Here is an 18828-nt window from a genome sequence, read left to right on the forward strand (position 1 = left end):
TCACAGATTGTGTTAAAACTATGTTATAATGTGAAGCTTCTGGAAGCTATCGCCAGTGCCATACCCCAGCTAATAGAGGCGGAGCTTATTGCCTTTTTTCCAATACAGGGTTGTAAACAGGCTTGTAACACACTACACATCACATCTGGGCAACCAAAGTCACCTACTTACTATCCATACATCAAAAATCAACTTAACATACTCAACAAATGCATTATTTAGCACCTTTAATTGTATGGTTATGATTAAAAGTCTCATTAGATTAGATCTACACACATTAGATTAGTGTGTAGTGATTGCATTAGAAAAGCTAAATAACTAATAATTGAGATCACAACATTGCTCCAAATGCAATTATGCATGACATAATTAGATACATCTCTTTTCACTTGAAAAGAAACTGGAAAGATACTGAAAAAAATGATTCTAAGAAGATCCTTATATGCAGTGGCGTACTTCATGAAATAATGTAAATCACGTCTATTCTAAATGCATTAAAAGCATATGGCGTAGCTATGGCAACAGTGCACCTGTGTTTAAGGTTGGATACAGTAAGCAACAGTTCTGTTAAGGGGATTCAGTCTAGTCCAAGAATAGCAAATGAAGCTTTTGTGAGCCCTTGATCTAGCCCTCTTCTTTTCCTGCTTTCCTTTTGTTTTGGGCCTATAGGTAGAGGTCTTCCTCTGACTATAAAAAGGAGACCTATTTAGCAACAGCATCCAGTAAAGGAATCAACAATGTCTGCAATCAGCATTTCTAATAGGTCGCAGATGCTCTTCAAGCTGGTCCAAGCTCAAACACAGTTTATCTCCAGAAGGCCCCCCAAATAGCACCCACAGTTTGATATGGCATAATCCATCCCAGAACCAAACAAAACAAAACAAAACAAAAAAAAAATCACACACACAAAAAAAAAACCCTACACCCATTAAACCACAGCCTAATCCACACATCTCTGAATGAACTCGTCTCTCATGCTGAAAAACCAACTAGATCCTTACAAGCTGCCAAACAGCCGTTTCTGGTTATGACAGATGGCGAGAGACGAGCAAGACATTCCGTTCAAAATCAGCACATGACTCGAAATGTCGCGCAATCCCTCCAAGGTCTTCCTCCAAACGCAAAGTAAGTGACATGTGGTCCAAGTTTTTGCAATCTAAACACACTTTATGCCCTTGGCATTGTTATTTACGGTCACTCAGCTGTAACAGAAATACACAAAGAGGAAACCTACAAAACAGAAAACATTAATGGATACAAGATGAATTTAACACAACGTTAAGGCCTCCTGAAATGGAAACAGAATAAGCTCATTTTACAGGACTGTTTACAGTAATAAACAACAGAACAGTGGTAGCGATTAGCTTAGAATCCAGTCATTAAACTACAGATCAGTAACCCTTCAAGGCCCCCATAGCAAATTCTTAAATCTCCACCTTTGCCATTTCTCACTGTTTCATCCAGCAGTTGTTCTTAGAAACACACTCACAGTCATTGCAGTACATTGGATTTCAATCTGTGTATTTAATCTATCTGTGGCAGTAAACACACACACTAGTGTATTGAGGATGAGGACAGACACCTGGAGTGGGGGGCAGCCACCTCAGCACTAAGGGAGCAATTAGGGGTTAGATGCCTTGCTCAAGGGCACCTCAGCCATGAATGCTGAGGGAGGAGAAAGCTGTTCCTCCACCCAGCCCAGACATCCTATCGGTCCAGGAAATCGGCAATCTTTTGGTCCCAAGCCCGACTCTCTAAACTTTAGATCAAAGTTGCTTTATGTTGTGTAAAAAATTCATGATTAATAAACCAATATAAATGCTCCAAAATGACATGGAACAAAAAATCCATTAAGAGTTAAGAAGAAAATATTTAGGAATACAAGGGTTTTGCGTGACAGTTCAAATTCTATATTTTTAGGAATGTAATATATATTTATAATATTTTAGCACTTTATTTCCTTATTTTGTAAAACAAAAAAAACATTTTAACGTTCAAGACCACATTTGATATCTAGAAGTGCTCTAAAATATATATTTTTTCTTTGACTTCCATTGAAAATTAAAGTAAAAAAGTTAAAGTGAAGCAGACAGAAAGTAAAGTTGCCAGTTTGGAAAATATGTGATTTTGAATCACAGATTGTTTTCTTAATATAATATGTATTTCATAATATTTCAGCATTTACATTTTTCTATATATGTACAAACTAAAGATTCTGTCACAAGTGGGGATTCTAACTTTCAAGACCATATGTGATGTATAGAAATCAAATCAAAGGCATACCAAAACAGCAATAACCAATAATCTGTAGGGGTTAAAACTCCTGATATGTTCTCTAGAGACTAACAAGGAAGTTAAATCTTCCAAGTCCAAAGTCTCTCTAAAAGACATGGACTGCATCCTTCCAAACAGACTCACGGGGGGCTCTCAAGGTGAATTATGCTGACAAGCCCTTCTGACCAAGCGCACTAGGAGAGAAACACTGCTCATCAGTCAACCATTTCAGCCAAAAAAGCACACATTTTCATTACTGTTCAGGAATGATGCCAGGATGAAACCGCTGAGACAAACTTACCGCATATTGTCCAGTTGTCAGGTTGCTCATGGACCAGAGGCTAAAGTCTGTATACCTGGCATTGTTTTGGTCTGTACTAACAAGGCCGGTCACCCCTGAAACACACAAAACATCAAGTCAGTGATCAATTGAAATGCATGCAATTCAATCCCAACAGTGATATCTTTTCTACTGTATATAACTGTACCATCACTAAACACTGTGAATTCAGTCCCTGAGGCTGCCACAACCATTCATGTCAAAGAATTCAAGAAAGCACAATTGGCCTCTTTCTGTCTATGGGTGGGTATGATGTGCCTCAGATGTTCCTCAGATGGTCCTAGGATGGACCATCACCCAGAGCATTCCCAGAGACGCGAGATTTCCTTTATGCGCCTTGTGCCATCCAATAATGCTGTGTTAGCAGCTGTTTGCAAACATGTTTACTGCATGCAGTTTTTGCGATTTTCGGCATGCAGTGGAAAAAGCTTTAGCTAGTGGGTCGAAAAACAAATCTAAGTATCTGCCAGTGCAGGTGATATTTGGTGTAGCTAACAAAAGCTAACAAAAGCTAACAACGTCGCTGTCCCTGAGGCAGGGTTTGATTCTCTGGCTGGACAACCACACCACGCTACACTAATAAATGATAACCGTCTAAACGATAGCAACAGCCAAATTCCATAAATGCTAACGTAAATATCTTTAAGCAATTATCTGCCGATACCAATATGATTCTAGTTTAATTGTGCATTCCTAAAATTCCTAAAAACTTTTAGTAATAATTAAAATAAGACATGTAAGATTGTAAAGAAGAAGAATGTAAAATTCAGGCAAAAACCTCTATTATAGATTTACTCTATAGTTTTGTACAGGCTGTGTACTGACAAGAACCTGGCGATACGATATATATCATGATACAAATAATTTTATTATATTATACTGAATGATTCATATATAATTCTTTATATTAAGATACTGACTTCATGTAAACAGGTAACTGTGACTACTATAACCTCTAAAGAAGTAACTAATTTCATGTGTCGAATGATGATAAAGCTTCCCATAACACTTTTGACATGCTCTTCAGCGGGTTCTTTACTGAGCAGGGCAAATCTGCTTCGCTCGTAAACCAGTGGAAAGTGGTGTTTTGGTGGGATAGCTTTGGCATTTGTGTTAGCATTAGCTTTAGCTCTCCGGCTACGTCCCCCATTCACTCCGCTGTGAGGGCTCTAAAGACAGAGTCAAGAAGTTGTTGGCTCTCCCCGAGGCACCTGGGGCTGCTAGCAGTAAATCTTGCTCCCTATCCCTTAATAAACCCCAGATGCACACCTCTAACTGGTCCATCTTTTCCACCATAGAGCTAACTAGCTGGCATGAAGCACAAACACAACCACAATCATAATCACTAGATTGAAGATCTAAGAGAAGATCAAAGAGAAGAACAGTGGGATCTGAAGACCTAGTGGTCCTACCTAGAGGTCGGGGTTTAAACACAACACAAACTGAACCACTGTTCTATTACTTAAAACTTGATACTGTGTCTTTGAGAATTGAAACAGTACTGCAAAATTATATATATAGTTTTTTGTTTGTTTTTTATTTTCTTTTATTATTTAAAAATATTATGATACTTAAGAGTTGTCTTGTAGTATTTATATTTAATGACCTAGACCTAGAACTTTTGAACAATAAAAAATTACAAATCAATGATTTGACAACAGTGTTTATTTTTGCTATTTTTGCTTAGAACCTGATTGAGAACCGAAAAATCCTCCTTATAGTTTCTTTAACATGCAATGTTTCCCTTCTGAGGTGCTGATTCTCGCCAGGAAGTACAACAATAGTCCATCTCTCCACCATGACCCGGCGCACACCATTATGCCTGGCTCCAGAATGCTTCTGGCACACAGCGAGTAGGAGAGTACATGTCTTAACTCTTTTCCAGGGAGAGGTTTCAGCAGATGGGCTGTGTATCAGAAACAGATTTTCCATGAACAAGCTGGCCGGGACAGGCTCTCAATCACAGCGGCCTGACCCCAATGCTCGCTACGAGGGAGTATGACAGTTTACTAACATCCAAAAAGCTCCAACAATTGCAGCTGAGACTCCAGCACACTTCAAACAGAGTCTCCAAAACCGTCTTGTCTAGCTTTGGCAATGCAGATCAGAGCGCTGCATTTACATCGCCGTCTTGCTGCTCCGACACATGATTTACTATGGAAGCATCTACAGTACAATCTATCAATGGAGATGAACAGCCAAATGTTCACTTTAGTCATGGCAGAAGCCACAAGAACCTGTACAACATTGAAGAGTAATCGTGCCTGCACTCACCCCAAATGCTGCGATTTTGCATCCTTGTAGTGATGTTGATGCCATCATTCTGAGACACTCCATCTGCTAAAGCCTCATTTAAGGCTGTTGCGTACAATACAAATCCATCATAAAAACATCCGGCAATGAAGTCCATCTGGAAGAGACAGAAAGTGCTGATAAGCTTTATTTAAATATATATATATTAAAAATAAGTATTTATATTAAAACTGTCACAAAAATCATATATCAAAAATCATATTTACAAAATGGTAATTTTACAGGAGAAGGAAAAACCTTCTTAACTTTTAATGGGCGTTAATGTAAATGAAGTAATTTTGGAGCCTTTCTATTGGTCCATTCACCATGAAATTGTGACATAATGTAAAGGACTTCCTGATTCACATTATGTCAAAATGCAAAAAATCTTGCATGAAAGTGACAATGTACAAAGTGCAAAAGTCCAAAAAGTCCTTTCATTTATTTAATTTTGAAACAGGCATTAAGTACAAGTTATTCATAATTCAGGAACAAAATAAAAAATGATGTATATTTAAAAGCCTCAACAACTAAATATAATGCCATTTCTTTCTGTTTTATGTAAAAAGAAAATATTTTTAAATCTTTTATAAATTCCTTTCAGCAGACTCGCTTTCAGTTTTTCTAGAAATCTAGATATGCTTTTTGACACCCCCAAAAGATCAAAATGTAGAAATTGGATAATTTTCTGCTTCTCCTTATGAAAGTAATCCCAAGCGCATTCAATGATGTTGATGTGTGGATTCCAGGGCAGACTCCATAGTTCTGAGACCTCAGCAGCTTCAACAGTTTCATCTGCAAATATTCTTGTTTTTTTTTCTATATTCTTTTCTCAGTAAGAATAAGCGTCTTGATCCACATCCTTTCAGACTCACAGGGTTGAGTGATCTTCGAACATAAATTAAGCTTAATTTTCTCTTTTTCTCTGTATCTTTATCTGGTGGGGGCAGTTTTGGTGGTCTATCAGACCTTGCACTGTTGATTGGGGTCCCATTTTCTCTGTATGTCTTTTTTATGTATTTTTTTTTTCAATCCATTTTTTTCAATATTGTTTTTTTCACACTTACTTTCCTTTGACTTCCCCTTTCTTATGCAAGTGAATTATCTTCTCAGAATCTAATCTTCTCAGAAATATATCCTGAATAATGAACAACTTGTACTAAATGGCCTCTTTAGAATGTAAACAAATAAAGGGCACTTTACTACATATAAACAGAAAGGAATGAATGTCTTAAAAGAATTGAATTTTTATTCAAAACACCATTAATAATTAGCCAGGGTTAAAATCTAAAGTTCACAAATTCCTCTAATTCTCAATTACAGGTCATGTATACCAGAGAAATGCCAGGGATTTCGAGCCCCATGAAAAGCTAATAAATTGGGCCCCACAACTCTCTTTTTTTTAATACTCAATTAAGACATTTTTTGGGGCCTCTATCAGTCACAATCAACTCCCCCCACTGCCTGTGAGAACAGTTATATTTGCTCAATATGACTTATAGAATGATGAGTACAGTTACACATGATTACAGTCCAGCTACAATCCAGCCAAATACTTTTTTAGTTGCACGTGTGTCTGTACTGTCTCAAGAAGTTCATTTTTTTTGGCAGGTGCAGACAGTTCTAGGGTTTCAGTGAGTTTGTCTGCTAATTTTGTCCATGAGCACAGCTGATTCCGGAAAATGGGCCTGACACAAGGAAGCCAAACTCATGTTTCCACGTTTTTTCTGTGTCATAGCTGATCAGCCACTGCGTCCTGCAGCTAGAAATGGAGCACCACGGTTCACTGAACGCTACAGAAAACACGAAGAGCATTCAATTGACTTTAGACGACCTGGACCAAAGACTGGGTTACAATACTTCATAGAGTACAGAGTACATTTCTGCTAGCAATGTCAAGGTTAGTAAATCCAAGTAAACATGAAAAAGTGCTTACATTGGCATCTGTGTTTATTTAGAGGTGTTTTGAAACAGCCAACTTGGTTAAAAAAAAGAAAAACCTTATTTCTACTTGCCCCTATTAAATCCACAATTTCTAAACTGATGACATAAAAAATTGAGATCTTGAGATCTAGCTATGATGATGATCCAGATATCATATGCTTAGATTTTAAAAAGACTTACCAAAGAAGGTTCCAGCTGGACGTTAAAGTCCTGTGTGGCTCTCTTGTGGAGTTCAGTTCGGAAAGCTGCATACTCTGGATTATCTGGCTCCCGGTATGTTATAACGAATACATTCTAGACAGACAAGGAAAGACAGCTGAAGTGCATAAAACGAACACCAAACGATCAAGCTCCAGGAATTTTCCAGCATAGTCAAAATACTTTTGCATAATGTTTCTGGAAGCAAGTCCTAAAGTTGTAAAGTTCATACCACTAAATGGGCAGGATTTTCACTTAAGTTAACAAATCAGTTACAGACTCTGGTCACCTATTTCTTGCTGATATGGAGGAAAAAACAGGTGGGAAAAAAGCCATGAGGGCTTTCAGACATGTCAAAAAGGATAATTCTGGAATGCTATCCTTTCTGATAAGACAAAAGGGGCAATTCTATAATTTACATAAGAGGTTGGAGGTTAGAGGACGACATTGCAGAATAGGATGATACACATCCAGTTTCAGCAACAACCATGAGGCCACATGTCACTGCAATTAGGCTTCAATCAAAATGTAATCAATTTAAACACAATAAAAGTTTTTTTGGAAAAATGTCTAGCATCAGCAAGCTGCCTCAAAACCTGTTGTAACTCGTGGTCGCATTAAACCGTTGTGAAATGTGCTAACACTGCCAGGAGGAGCGGTTCCAAAACAAAGTTTAAAAGTCCTCCTTTCAATGGCCTCTCAGCTGTGTAATGTGATTATCTCTTGGAAACAACTTATTTGATCTTACTTTTGCAACACTGCATTCAAAACTAAAGGTACATTACATGTCCAAATGTTTGTGGACACCCCTTCTAGTGAATGCATTCAGCTTGTCGACACCAATATACAAATGCGTACACACACACACACAGCTTGTCTAGGCCTTGTAGAGAAGTACTGCCAATAGAATAAGATTCTTTGGAACATGAACAAATTGACACCATGGCTAATACCAGGCATGGGCTAGAGGGGTATATCGCCCGTCAGCATTGAGCTGTGGAGCAGTGGAATGATGGTCTTCTCTGGAATGATGGTGCTCCTTTCAAAAATTCTGGGAAGAGCTGGGGAGTTGGGGTTCTTTGAGCAATACCAAGGAAGAACTGTCTAATCCCACTTCAAAAGGACTCTACCATTAATATATTCATCTGTTTGACCTACTGGTTTGCATTGTTTATTATTCTAAAGATAAGATAATCCTTTATTAGTCCCACAGTGGGAAAATTCTCAAACTGTGATTAAGAGCATACACCTATGTTAACTCTTAAATATTGTTCTTTAGGTATTTATGTTTGAAGTTATTCAGACATTACTCAAATAATTTAATTATTATAGAGTCAGATTATATCAATAATTACATTCACACATTTAATTCCCTCGTCCAGGTAAATGTTGTTGGAATAGGTTTCTGGAGTAGAGTAAGCAGGAACAATACAGAGCCAAAAGTGGTTTCTCTATGCTATCGCTCAAAGAACTATTTGTAGCACCTTGTGACTGTACAGAGCTTATGGCACAAGCTTAAATAATGTAAGTCAGTAACATCTTTGATTTGCAAAATGTAACAAACGTCTGCCCCAGTATTTAACAAAAAAAACTATTAAAGTACCCAATTTACATCAGGCACTTTGTTCTAACGCTAGTGAATTAATCAAAAAACTCTGGAGAGTATCTGTTCTGATTACATGAAGTAAACTCCTTAAGATAAAAAGGAGGGACGGTCTAATTTGAATATGGGGAAGCATAATGGACTTTAACATTCAAAGTAACAGGATTAGCATTAGAAATGCACTCCAAGCAAATGAAACATAAGTACAGATGAGAGATCAACTGTAAAACCTTTCCTGAAGGTTGTAATTAATGTCCATGTGGAATAAAGTATCATGCTCCCTGGAAGTCACATGTCTCATGTCATGACAGCCGTCAAAGTTTCATGAAATAGATGTTGAAGGTGCATACTAATCCATACAGGTGAAAAAGCAAGACAACACTGATTGAAATCTTCTGGATAGCCTTGCTTCCAAGGAAAGTATTGCTGATATTTATATTGTGCATTGTAGGAATTTTCCATTGGTGTACCTGGAACAGCTTGATGGGATCCTTCCACTGCATAGCTGAGGTGTGCCAGGGCTGGTGGGCCTCATTGCTGAGGCTTTCGCCAAAAGCATCCAGGTAAAAGATGGCATAGTCTTCCGAGTTCTTCACCTCTTCCTCAAAGGTTGTCATGATGTTGAAGAATGTCTGCAGGGGCCCACAGATATACACGACTGAGGGGGAAGACAGACAAGGCAGAGGTTTGTGTTGAGCAGTTTGACGTATACAGATGATTCTACACTCAGACTACTACAGTAGCAGCTGGACTACCAGCAGCTGTTTAATACTTCATGGTACATCTGCTTCTCTTGTCTCAGGATTAGAAGCCCTTACAATACAAGCTTATACTTCACCAGGAACGAGAGCTATATCCTGTGTCTCGATTGTATACTTAACACCAAGTTTCTGAACATCATGCTTTTACTTTTGCATACATTAACAGGCCTTCACTCAAGAGATCCCACAAACAGGACAGCATTCAGAGCAGGAGTGATCTCCCATCTTGGAGAGTCCAGCTTCAACACACCTGACTCAAATATTAATATGCATCTGAATGCCTTCATTATCTGGATATGGAGTGTTAGATTAAAATTATAGCAATGTTCTGCAAGGTGATAGATCACCAGGACCAGGATTGGGTACCCCTGATGTGGAGAATTGCCACCCCTTTTTTTCACATACAGTGTTCAGCAAAATATAATTATTATAAACACCAACAACAAAATATGAGAAAAAAAATCACCTCTAAATGTAAATTCAACAAATCAAGGGGTGCACTCCAATTGCGTACTACTAATAGTATGATGTACTAATAGAATAAGGTCTATACACTATATGTTCAAATGTTTGTGGGCACCCCTTCTAATGAACGCATTCAGCTACTTTAAGTTGCACCCATTGCTGACACAGATACACACACACACAGCTTGTCTGGTCCCTGTAGAGAAGTACTACCAATAGAATAGGACTCTCTGGAGCAGATAAACATGAACCTACTGGCACAATGCCTAATGCCTGGCATGGGTTAGAGGGGTATGAAGCACCCCAGCACTGATCAGTGGAGCAGTGGTACTGTGTTCTCTGGAATTATGGATGGTGCTCCATCCATGAGGTGGGGTGATGCTCATCTAACATCCTGACCTCACGAACACTCTTGTCACGCTCCAAAGTCTAGTAGAAAGCCTTTCCTGGATAGTAGAGACAGCTACACCAACCATAAATAAGCAGATTGTCCCAATACTTTTTACTGTAGATACTGTAGATGTTGCTTACAACCAGTGAACATTTCCAGTATAAATCCACACCACTGTGTAAATAATCAACGTGTGCACACTGTTGCAGTAATGCAGCTGTGGTCTTTTAGGTCATGTAGATGAAGAATTTGTGAAAGATGCCTAATAATTTACGGTGTACTTATTCTAATAGTGTATGATTTTGGCAGGTCAGTAAGCAAAGAGATGACTATGAAAGAGACTCAGTTCTGAAATAATCTAAACCACATTTGAAGCCACTATAAAAAAAAACCTGTAAACTACTACATTAACTGAACACTGCATTAATGTGCCAACAAGTAGTAAAATGACTAACGCACAGCCTCATTGCACCAATTTGTCCTAACAGGAAGTGATGAATCGATCACCTCTGTGCCAGCGTAGAGTACATTATATCAATATGCTGCCTTTTAAGTTTCTCTGTAACCACTACTGGCTTTAAACAAGCAAATGCTGAAAGAGATATTGAAGAAGAGTGCAACATCTGAAATGTATTTGGCACTTGTAAATACACTAGTGATATATACAGCTGTACAGTTTCAAGCTAATTTGTACATACACAGTATATATGCAGATTTGTACATCTATATATTTATCTGAATAATGTGACCACAAATAGTGGGAATAACCACCCTTGGCTTGGCAGACACTGGTGAGACATCGTCTTACGGATTGCATTAGTTGATGGAAGTGTTGATGGTAAATTATAGAGGATAACTGGTCCACAGTGGGGTGTTGATTGCTCTGTACCACTCGCTAAAGTTGTAGGGTATCATGTACCACTCGTCAGTGGTAGCATCTTGGAAACCACTACTTTTGTAAGATGTTCTAGAGCCACCCTAGTGAAAGTGTACCGAAAATGGACTTCTCGCACATTGAGTGCCCCACAGGCAATTGATGACAGAGGGGAACAACAACTCCAGTGAGTGGACATGGCTTCAAAATGGACCTGCATTACTCTGACCAACATACAGTCTTAAATGTTTGGATGCCCTTTGGTCAAATTACATGCAATTCTTGATTTTTTAATAACTGCACAACCCTGTGTCCCTGTCTCGTGTCCCACCGTATAAGAAGATGGAAATAGGTGCACATTTTGCGAAGTGTGGACCATGCTTGATTGGCTGAGGCAAGGAAGGAGAATTCGAGAAATTTGGGCTGGAGTTCTATGGGGCTTTGAACTGATGGGACCCGAATCCAGACCCCCCCTTGTCAGGCAGAGGTTGAGCATAACTGAACAATCAGGAGGAGCAGGGGCTGTGGTGGGGTGTGACATTTCATCACCAGAATGGGATGGGAATGGTTTAAATGTGCATAACTCCATTTCTTGTTTATTTGCAGAATTTATGCAGCATTAATTATCTGCAATACTTTTTCCAGGCCTGGAGATCCACATTTCTATGTTCTATGACTTGATTATATGGCTTATGTCCATGATTTACATGACTATTGAAACTCTGTATTTACTGTACAAGACAACAGGGTACGCATGTACGGACAAATACTTTCTGCTTGTAAGTGGAGTTCAATCCAAATGAGCATCATGGGACTCTTGGGTTGATTTAGATACTCTTGGTGTATTTAGATGATCCAACAATGTTCTGGACCATCAGAAATGTCCAGAATTTCTGATCTAGTGACTGATAAGTTGATAACACAAGTGATAAACTCTAAAGTTCTGTTAACACGTTTTGACGCATCACCAGCCAATAAGCTCTCTGATAGCATAGGAACGCAACAGGTCATAAAACTGGCTTTAAGCTTTTTACTGGCGGTCAATTAACATAAAGAACAGCAGAACAACAGCACAAGCATTGTGCCAGAGTAAATGATCTAAGGTAAGGTTCTAAGGTACTCCAATGTACGTGTTCATTTCCACAACCATGCGCTGTTCATTCACTCGTCTGCCCTCGTAGGTATCATTTTCATTAACGGCGTCTCTCGCTGCAGCCAATGCCAGCTTAGACTAGACTTTCATTTAGCGGCCATTTCCTCGAACGTGAGACTGAAGCCGGGCTCTGGTCTGCCACTCGCACCCCAGAAACCTCCTGTCTCTCAGCCCAGCACTGCTTGACTCATGCCAAGCAGCCCTGCTGTCTCCTGGACATGCTCCAAAACAAATGTACAAAAAGGCAAGGAAAATGTTCGCCACTGTTATAGAATTTATACGCATCTGCTGGGGCCTGGCTGATACAAAGGCCGCCAAAAAAAGGCGCAAGAACATTTTGTTACACTTTAGCTGAGCCGAGCAACAACAGTGCACGATCTGTACTGCCGCTGGTTTGTAATGGGCCGAGGGTTATTTTCTTTCTTGTGACTCCTTGAGAATTAGAATAGTGGCCATGGTTTTTCTGTATTATTAAGTGAATGAGGCATGAAAAACGCTGGCTGATCGTTTGCCTTGTCTTCAGATAAATAAAGTTTTTCCCCATGTAATTACAGAATGAAGTAGCAGTGCACAATAGCAGTGCACATACAGTCTTTCTTCGTGCTTCAACAGCATTTTAGGAAAATATGCTTTTATAAATATCAGTTGAGAATGGAAGTGGCTAATTATTGTCAATTGCACTCACACACTCCTTTCCCTCAGGCTGATTGATATTGTGCAGGTAAAGCAAGCTATGCTACACAGACAGAAAGGAACTCAATGAAAACAAAGACACATAACCATGGTTACAGCATTAAAGTACACAAAATGTGCAAGATTATGCTGACCGTATGTCATATTTTCCCTGGATATGTCCTCTTTTTGAGGTTGAACAATTCCTATGCCACTCCACCTGACAAACCAGCAGTTCCAAGTCTTCTCTTCACAGTTGAACCTGAGACCCTGTTTACACCTGGTCTTCTTCATGTGACTAGTATCTGGATTGTATCCTGGTAAGATTTGAGCCACATGCATTTACACTGTGTAGTCAAATGAGTCTCCGGTTAGTCAGAGTTTTCGTTGTTGAATGCACCTTGGAGAGACGGATGCATTTACACTGAAGTGGTTTGCATGAAGCAACCAAATGTACACGCGGTCTGAGACCTGGTCCAGCGTTATGGGTTGCTACAAGGTGTGGACATGATGTTGTGGATTTGCGGCTGTCAGACCTCTTCCCGTACCACACCTCTTTAGTTTTCTACAGTTTCCAAGTCTTTTGATACTGTAGGAAATAGTACTGTTTTTTGTGTCTGTTTATCTTTGTTAAGTGCCTTTTCTAGGCATTATGATAGCAATCCAGATGTGCAATGTTGTGTAAACACTGCAGTAGAGAGTTCAGTCTGTTATACAGACAGCTTTTATACAGACAAAGGGTTTGTAAATTAATTACATTAATTTACCATGCTTAATGTACTTCCACCTCCACAGACCAGCTGTATTATTTGTTCCTCTTTGTTTCCAAATTTATATTATTAAGCATTTCATTTTTTCAGTTAGTAATTATTTTCTGAAGCCCTGTCAGTTTACTGCTTACCTTTATACAATTTGAGATCACTATTCACTGTGTGAGTGCTTAAACATCAATAAAAAAAGAAATTGGCGGCGTTTTCTGGCAGTGTATCTGCATCTGCGTTCTACCATAGGTCAGAAAGCTTTCCATAGAGAAAAAGGGAGCGCAGGATATGGCGAGTGACCACAGGCTATAAATCCCTAAATTCTAGTATAATCTGTTATAGAACCAAGTGAACCCAATATTCTGAAAAATCCAAAAGCATTGAGTTTCAAATCAATAAACAAATCAATACCACACATAATTATAGCCTGTCAGACACGCTAGAAGAGTGTCAAATAAAAAATTGGATTTCTAAGACAACTAATTTGATTTTATGTATTTAAATATTATTATTATTATTATCATTATTATCTTTTATTTTGGCACGAATTTAAAAATGTTCTATAAAAGGTGGTAAAAGTGAAGGTCTTGCTTGTAAGACAAATGAGTTCAACTGAAAGGACATTTGGTCATATTAAGGCTATTAGGGCTGTTTATTAGTCTTGGTGAATGAGTAAATGTTTTTATATCAATGTTCATTAACATAATTGCTTGATTTTAGAGGTCTTTAACTCCATCCCACACACATTACTATGATATTACAACTTGGGCCTACTTGAAACCCCTGGCCACAACATTCTAACCACAGCGGATGCCTACATGTCCCCAGTGTCCTCTTTTGTGTCCTCAAAATATGATCACCCTAGTAATTTTACACAACTAATTTAACAGAATTAGGTAGAAATAAATGAGATAATTTCATCCTTGCTTATGAACAAGCAGGCGTGTTACCCAATGTAATGTCCTCTTAATGTCTCTGCAAATCTGGCAGCAGGTTTTATGAATCTGACCCATTGTGTTTGAGTGTGTGACTGTGTATTTTTTCTCCCCCAAAGAACTCCTGTAGTGGTCCACATCTGCTATGGATTTTTCAGTTGAACACATGCAGACACATGCACAGTGTGACTGACGCCCTCACCCATCCAGCCACTTGACATTTGCTTTCAATCTGCTTCCAAAGCACTCAGAGTCAACAAGGTGTGAGGGCGAACAACGGCCCTTCATAAAAAACCTCCCTCCTCTCTCTCTCCTTTTGTTTTTTTTTTCCCGTATTTTTTAAGCACTGTATCAAATGCTTCATGGTGTCTATTAAATTTAGTGAATTTGCTCCATGAATTAAAGTGGCATGATGACACTATGACCTAGAATTTCCATTCTAATATATTCCACTTTTAGCTAATATTCAGCCAAGACTAACATGAATTTGCCCTTAATATCTGGAACCACTTCAGGTCCTTTGAGTCATTGTTTCCCGTAAGTAAACCACCACAGAAGAGAGAAAACAGCTGTGACGACAAGAACGGCTTGAGGCTTAGGCCCATCTTCAGGCAGTCTCATCAGCAGACAAAAATGAACGGAATGCCGGAGCCAAAAAAGCAGAACAAGCCCCAACAGTCACGTAACTCATTCTGACCCTGCGATCGTAATGGCAGCCCTGGAACTCACCTAAAAAAAGAAGCAAGAATCTGACAGTACTGGCAGCACATTAATGTATTTAGGTGCATCATGAAATTGGGCTGTCAGTGTAAGACATGCAATTCTAACTGGCGCAGAGTGTGAAAACGACAAGCGGCTGCTAGCTGAGAATGAAAAAGACAAGCATCTCCTAAATTACTATACTTACAGAGTCACTGGGCAAGTTGCACAATGAGGAGCTTCACCATGTCACAGTGGATGAACACTGTGCATCCATTTTGAGCTGTGTATTTAATCGATGAAGCAATCTCATGAAAGAGCTGAATTCCAAAATAAAACATCTGGAATGTGTCTGTACAGCAGAATGATGTAATTTAATGAGTTTGACTTTTGCTCCTTAGACAACACATCAGAATGAACTTCTCAGAGCCCACAGCTGTAATTAAACTCAAGCTCATAAAGGTTTAAGCCTGACTACAAAACTGATGATCCAATGCCATGTGCACAATACATGTTATTTAAAGTTGTCAGATTGCTGTACAGCCACATTTGGCTGACAGTCGACTTACATTTGAATCATGGTACACAGGTAGGTGAATGTAGTGTTAACAGTATTTGTGTATTGTGGTTTGCTAGCCTAGCCAGGGAATCAAACCCCACTTTGTCACAGGAAAGTTGCCTCATAGTGGGTAAGTGATGATACCCACTATGCCACACAGCTAGAAAATCTGTCACCAGGAGAAATCCCAATAGAATCTGTCTGGTCTTCAAACTGACTGGCAGTGTTGTTACCCACTACGCTACTTTATTTCAAGATCTTTCACCAAGAAGAAACCCCAATGAGTCTGTCTGGTCTTCAAACTACGCTTGGCAGTGTTGTTATCCTCTACGCCACACGATTACAAAATGTTTCATCAGGCCATGTCCCCACTGAGACAGCCTGGTCTCCAAACTACGTTTGGCAGTTCTGTTACCCCCCTACTACAATATGATTACAAGCTCTTTCACCAGGAGGAATCCCCAACAAGTCTGCTTGGTCTCCAAACTCATTGACAGTTTTGTTACCCACCATGCTACATGATTACAAGATCTTTCGCCAGGATGAATTCCCAGAGAGTCTGTCTGGTGTCCAACTAGGTTTGGCAGTACCTATAGTACCCCCTATTATGCTAAGATTACAAGATCTTTCACTAGGATGAATCCCCAACAAGTCTGTCTGGTCTCCAAACTACACTTGGCAGTGTTGTTAAAAACTAAGCTACACGTTTACAAGACCTTTCACAAGGTAGGATCCCTAAGTTTGTCCGGTCCGCAAACAACATTTGGCATTGTTACCCACTAAACTACACATTTGGCCTAGTTTCCAAACTACATTTGGCAGTGCTGTTACCCAATATGCGGCATGATTACAAAATCTTCTACCAGGATGTATCCCCATAAAATATGTCTGGTCTCCAAACTATGCTTGGCAGTGTTGTTAAACACTAAGCTACACATTTACAAGACCTTTCACCAGGAAGAATCCCCTACGGGTCTGTCTGGTTTCCAAACTACATTAGGCTATGTTGCTACCCACTACACTATACGATTACAAGATCATTCACATGGAGGAATCCCTGACAAGTCTGCCTGGTCTCCAAACTACATTTGGCATTGTTGCCCATTACGCTACACATTTACAAGACGTTTCACAAGGAATAATCCCTAAGTTTGTCTGGTTTCCAAACTACATTTGGCATTGTTTCCCACTATGCTACATGTTTACAAGACCTTCTACCAGGAAAAATCCCCAAACAGGTCTAATCTCTAAACTATATTTAGCAGTGTTGTTATCCACTATGCTACATATTTACAAGACCCCTCACCAGGACGTATCCCCATAGAGTCTGTCTAGTCTCCAAGCTACATTTGGCAGTGTTGTTATCCACTATGCTACACATTTACATAACCTGTCACCAGGACGTATCCCCATAGAGTTTGTCTGGTCTCCAAGCTACATTTGGCAGTGTTGTTACCCCCTACTATGCTATGATTTCAAGATCTCTGAACAGGAGGACTTCCCAACTAGTCTGTCTGGTCTCCAAATGGCCCTTGCGTCTTTAAACATTTCATAAATAGTAATCAAATCAGCACAGAGCGAACACTGATTTGCCTCGGATCTGGGACTGGAAGTGGAAAATCATGTCTAAAATAACAGTGTTAAGGTCAGATGACCATGCAAAGCATGTTTATTAAGCATTTTGGCTCATGCTGACTAGGCACAATCTGATTAATTACTTGCACTTATAAAATCAACGCAAAAAAAATTTAGTGGAGGTCAACACTAAACATTAACAGCCGTGCCCTTTTGTCTTGCTGTTATACATTTGAAAAACCAAGGAACTAGAGCTTTACCAACAGGATCTATGATGCTAATCGCTAGTAGCGAGCAGACAGTGAACTTAACATTTGAACAACTGCAAGCAATTAGTCGTAAAAGCTCTTTAAACGTTCATGTACCATAATAGACCCAGTTAAATGTCAGAACAATCAAGGCACAATGGGTTGTTATAAAACACAGCTAACCACTTGACAAAATATTATCAGATAACTGCTACGTGGAGATGCTATCACTGCTCTCCCTGCTGTGCTGACTTGTATATTTTGGCTATTAATGGACTAGAAACAAACCTTCTTTAATGTACAACAAGCAGTATAATGTTTGGCTTTGTCAGTTGCCTTTCACTGACCCCTTTGCTGGTCAAAAGAATGTCCAATGGATCTGTTCCTATGTACAGTTAAGAGCTGAAGATAACCTCTGCTTCTCTTTTCTCAAAACATACAAGATGCCAATAAACTTGATAATGTGTGTCACTCTGTTTCTCAGCAATGCTTGCCAGCCGTTGTTGCCCCAGGACTGAGTTTAAGTCCCAGGATACCAGAGATGGGAACCAGAATCAGCGAGTCGGCCTTGAGTTGCACTTAAGTCGCACACTGAATGACTCATGACTCAATGTCAGCCAGAGGGGACAAATTTATAAATAAACAAATAATTAAATGACTAAATACTGCAAACCTTAATGCAGTAATCAATTAAAGCGTACCTTTCCAACCATGTGTGTGCACACTGTTGAGGACGTATAGGGTTAAGGTTGGAAGAGCTTTGCAATTATGGGTATTGTAGTGAATTTCCTGTTGTTTTCTCAGCAGCTGTGGTCACAATGGCATGATTGGTTAAATTCTCTTCTTTTCACTGTCATTTTCTGGGCCATCTGTGATACATGTGAAATACTTTGCCAAAAAGTGTGAAGAAAAGTGTGCCAGAAACATGGATATTACCACAGAATGGCAGGAATGTCTGATAGGTTCAATGTGGCTTCAAACAACAGAGCTGCCATATTTTTCAATTTTCTTAGAGTGAGATTCAGGTTGGTCCTGCCCTGAATGATTGAGGTTGGGGGTTTGGGGTGGGGGTTTGTTTATTTAT

At 39.3% G+C, this 18828-nt stretch overlaps 1 protein-coding gene across 1 annotated transcript in view; it reads right to left on the reverse strand.

The window, feature by feature from the left end:
• The window catches only part of npr2 (natriuretic peptide receptor 2), a 69227-nt gene that overhangs the window by 39879 nt on the left and 10520 nt on the right, over window positions 1-18828 (reverse strand). Inside the window, exons 2-5 of the mRNA XM_072673201.1 lie at window positions 9122-9309; window positions 7031-7144; window positions 4889-5024; window positions 2576-2670 (exon numbers count right to left, since the gene is read on the reverse strand). Of these exons, the coding sequence (XP_072529302.1) occupies window positions 2576-2670; window positions 4889-5024; window positions 7031-7144; window positions 9122-9309 (533 nt within the window). The remainder of the gene's footprint in view (window positions 1-2575; window positions 2671-4888; window positions 5025-7030; window positions 7145-9121; window positions 9310-18828) is intronic.

The sequence above is a fragment of the Salminus brasiliensis genome, chromosome 1, assembly GCF_030463535.1.
Source record: "Salminus brasiliensis chromosome 1, fSalBra1.hap2, whole genome shotgun sequence".
Taxonomy (NCBI): Eukaryota; Metazoa; Chordata; class Actinopteri; order Characiformes; family Bryconidae; genus Salminus; species Salminus brasiliensis.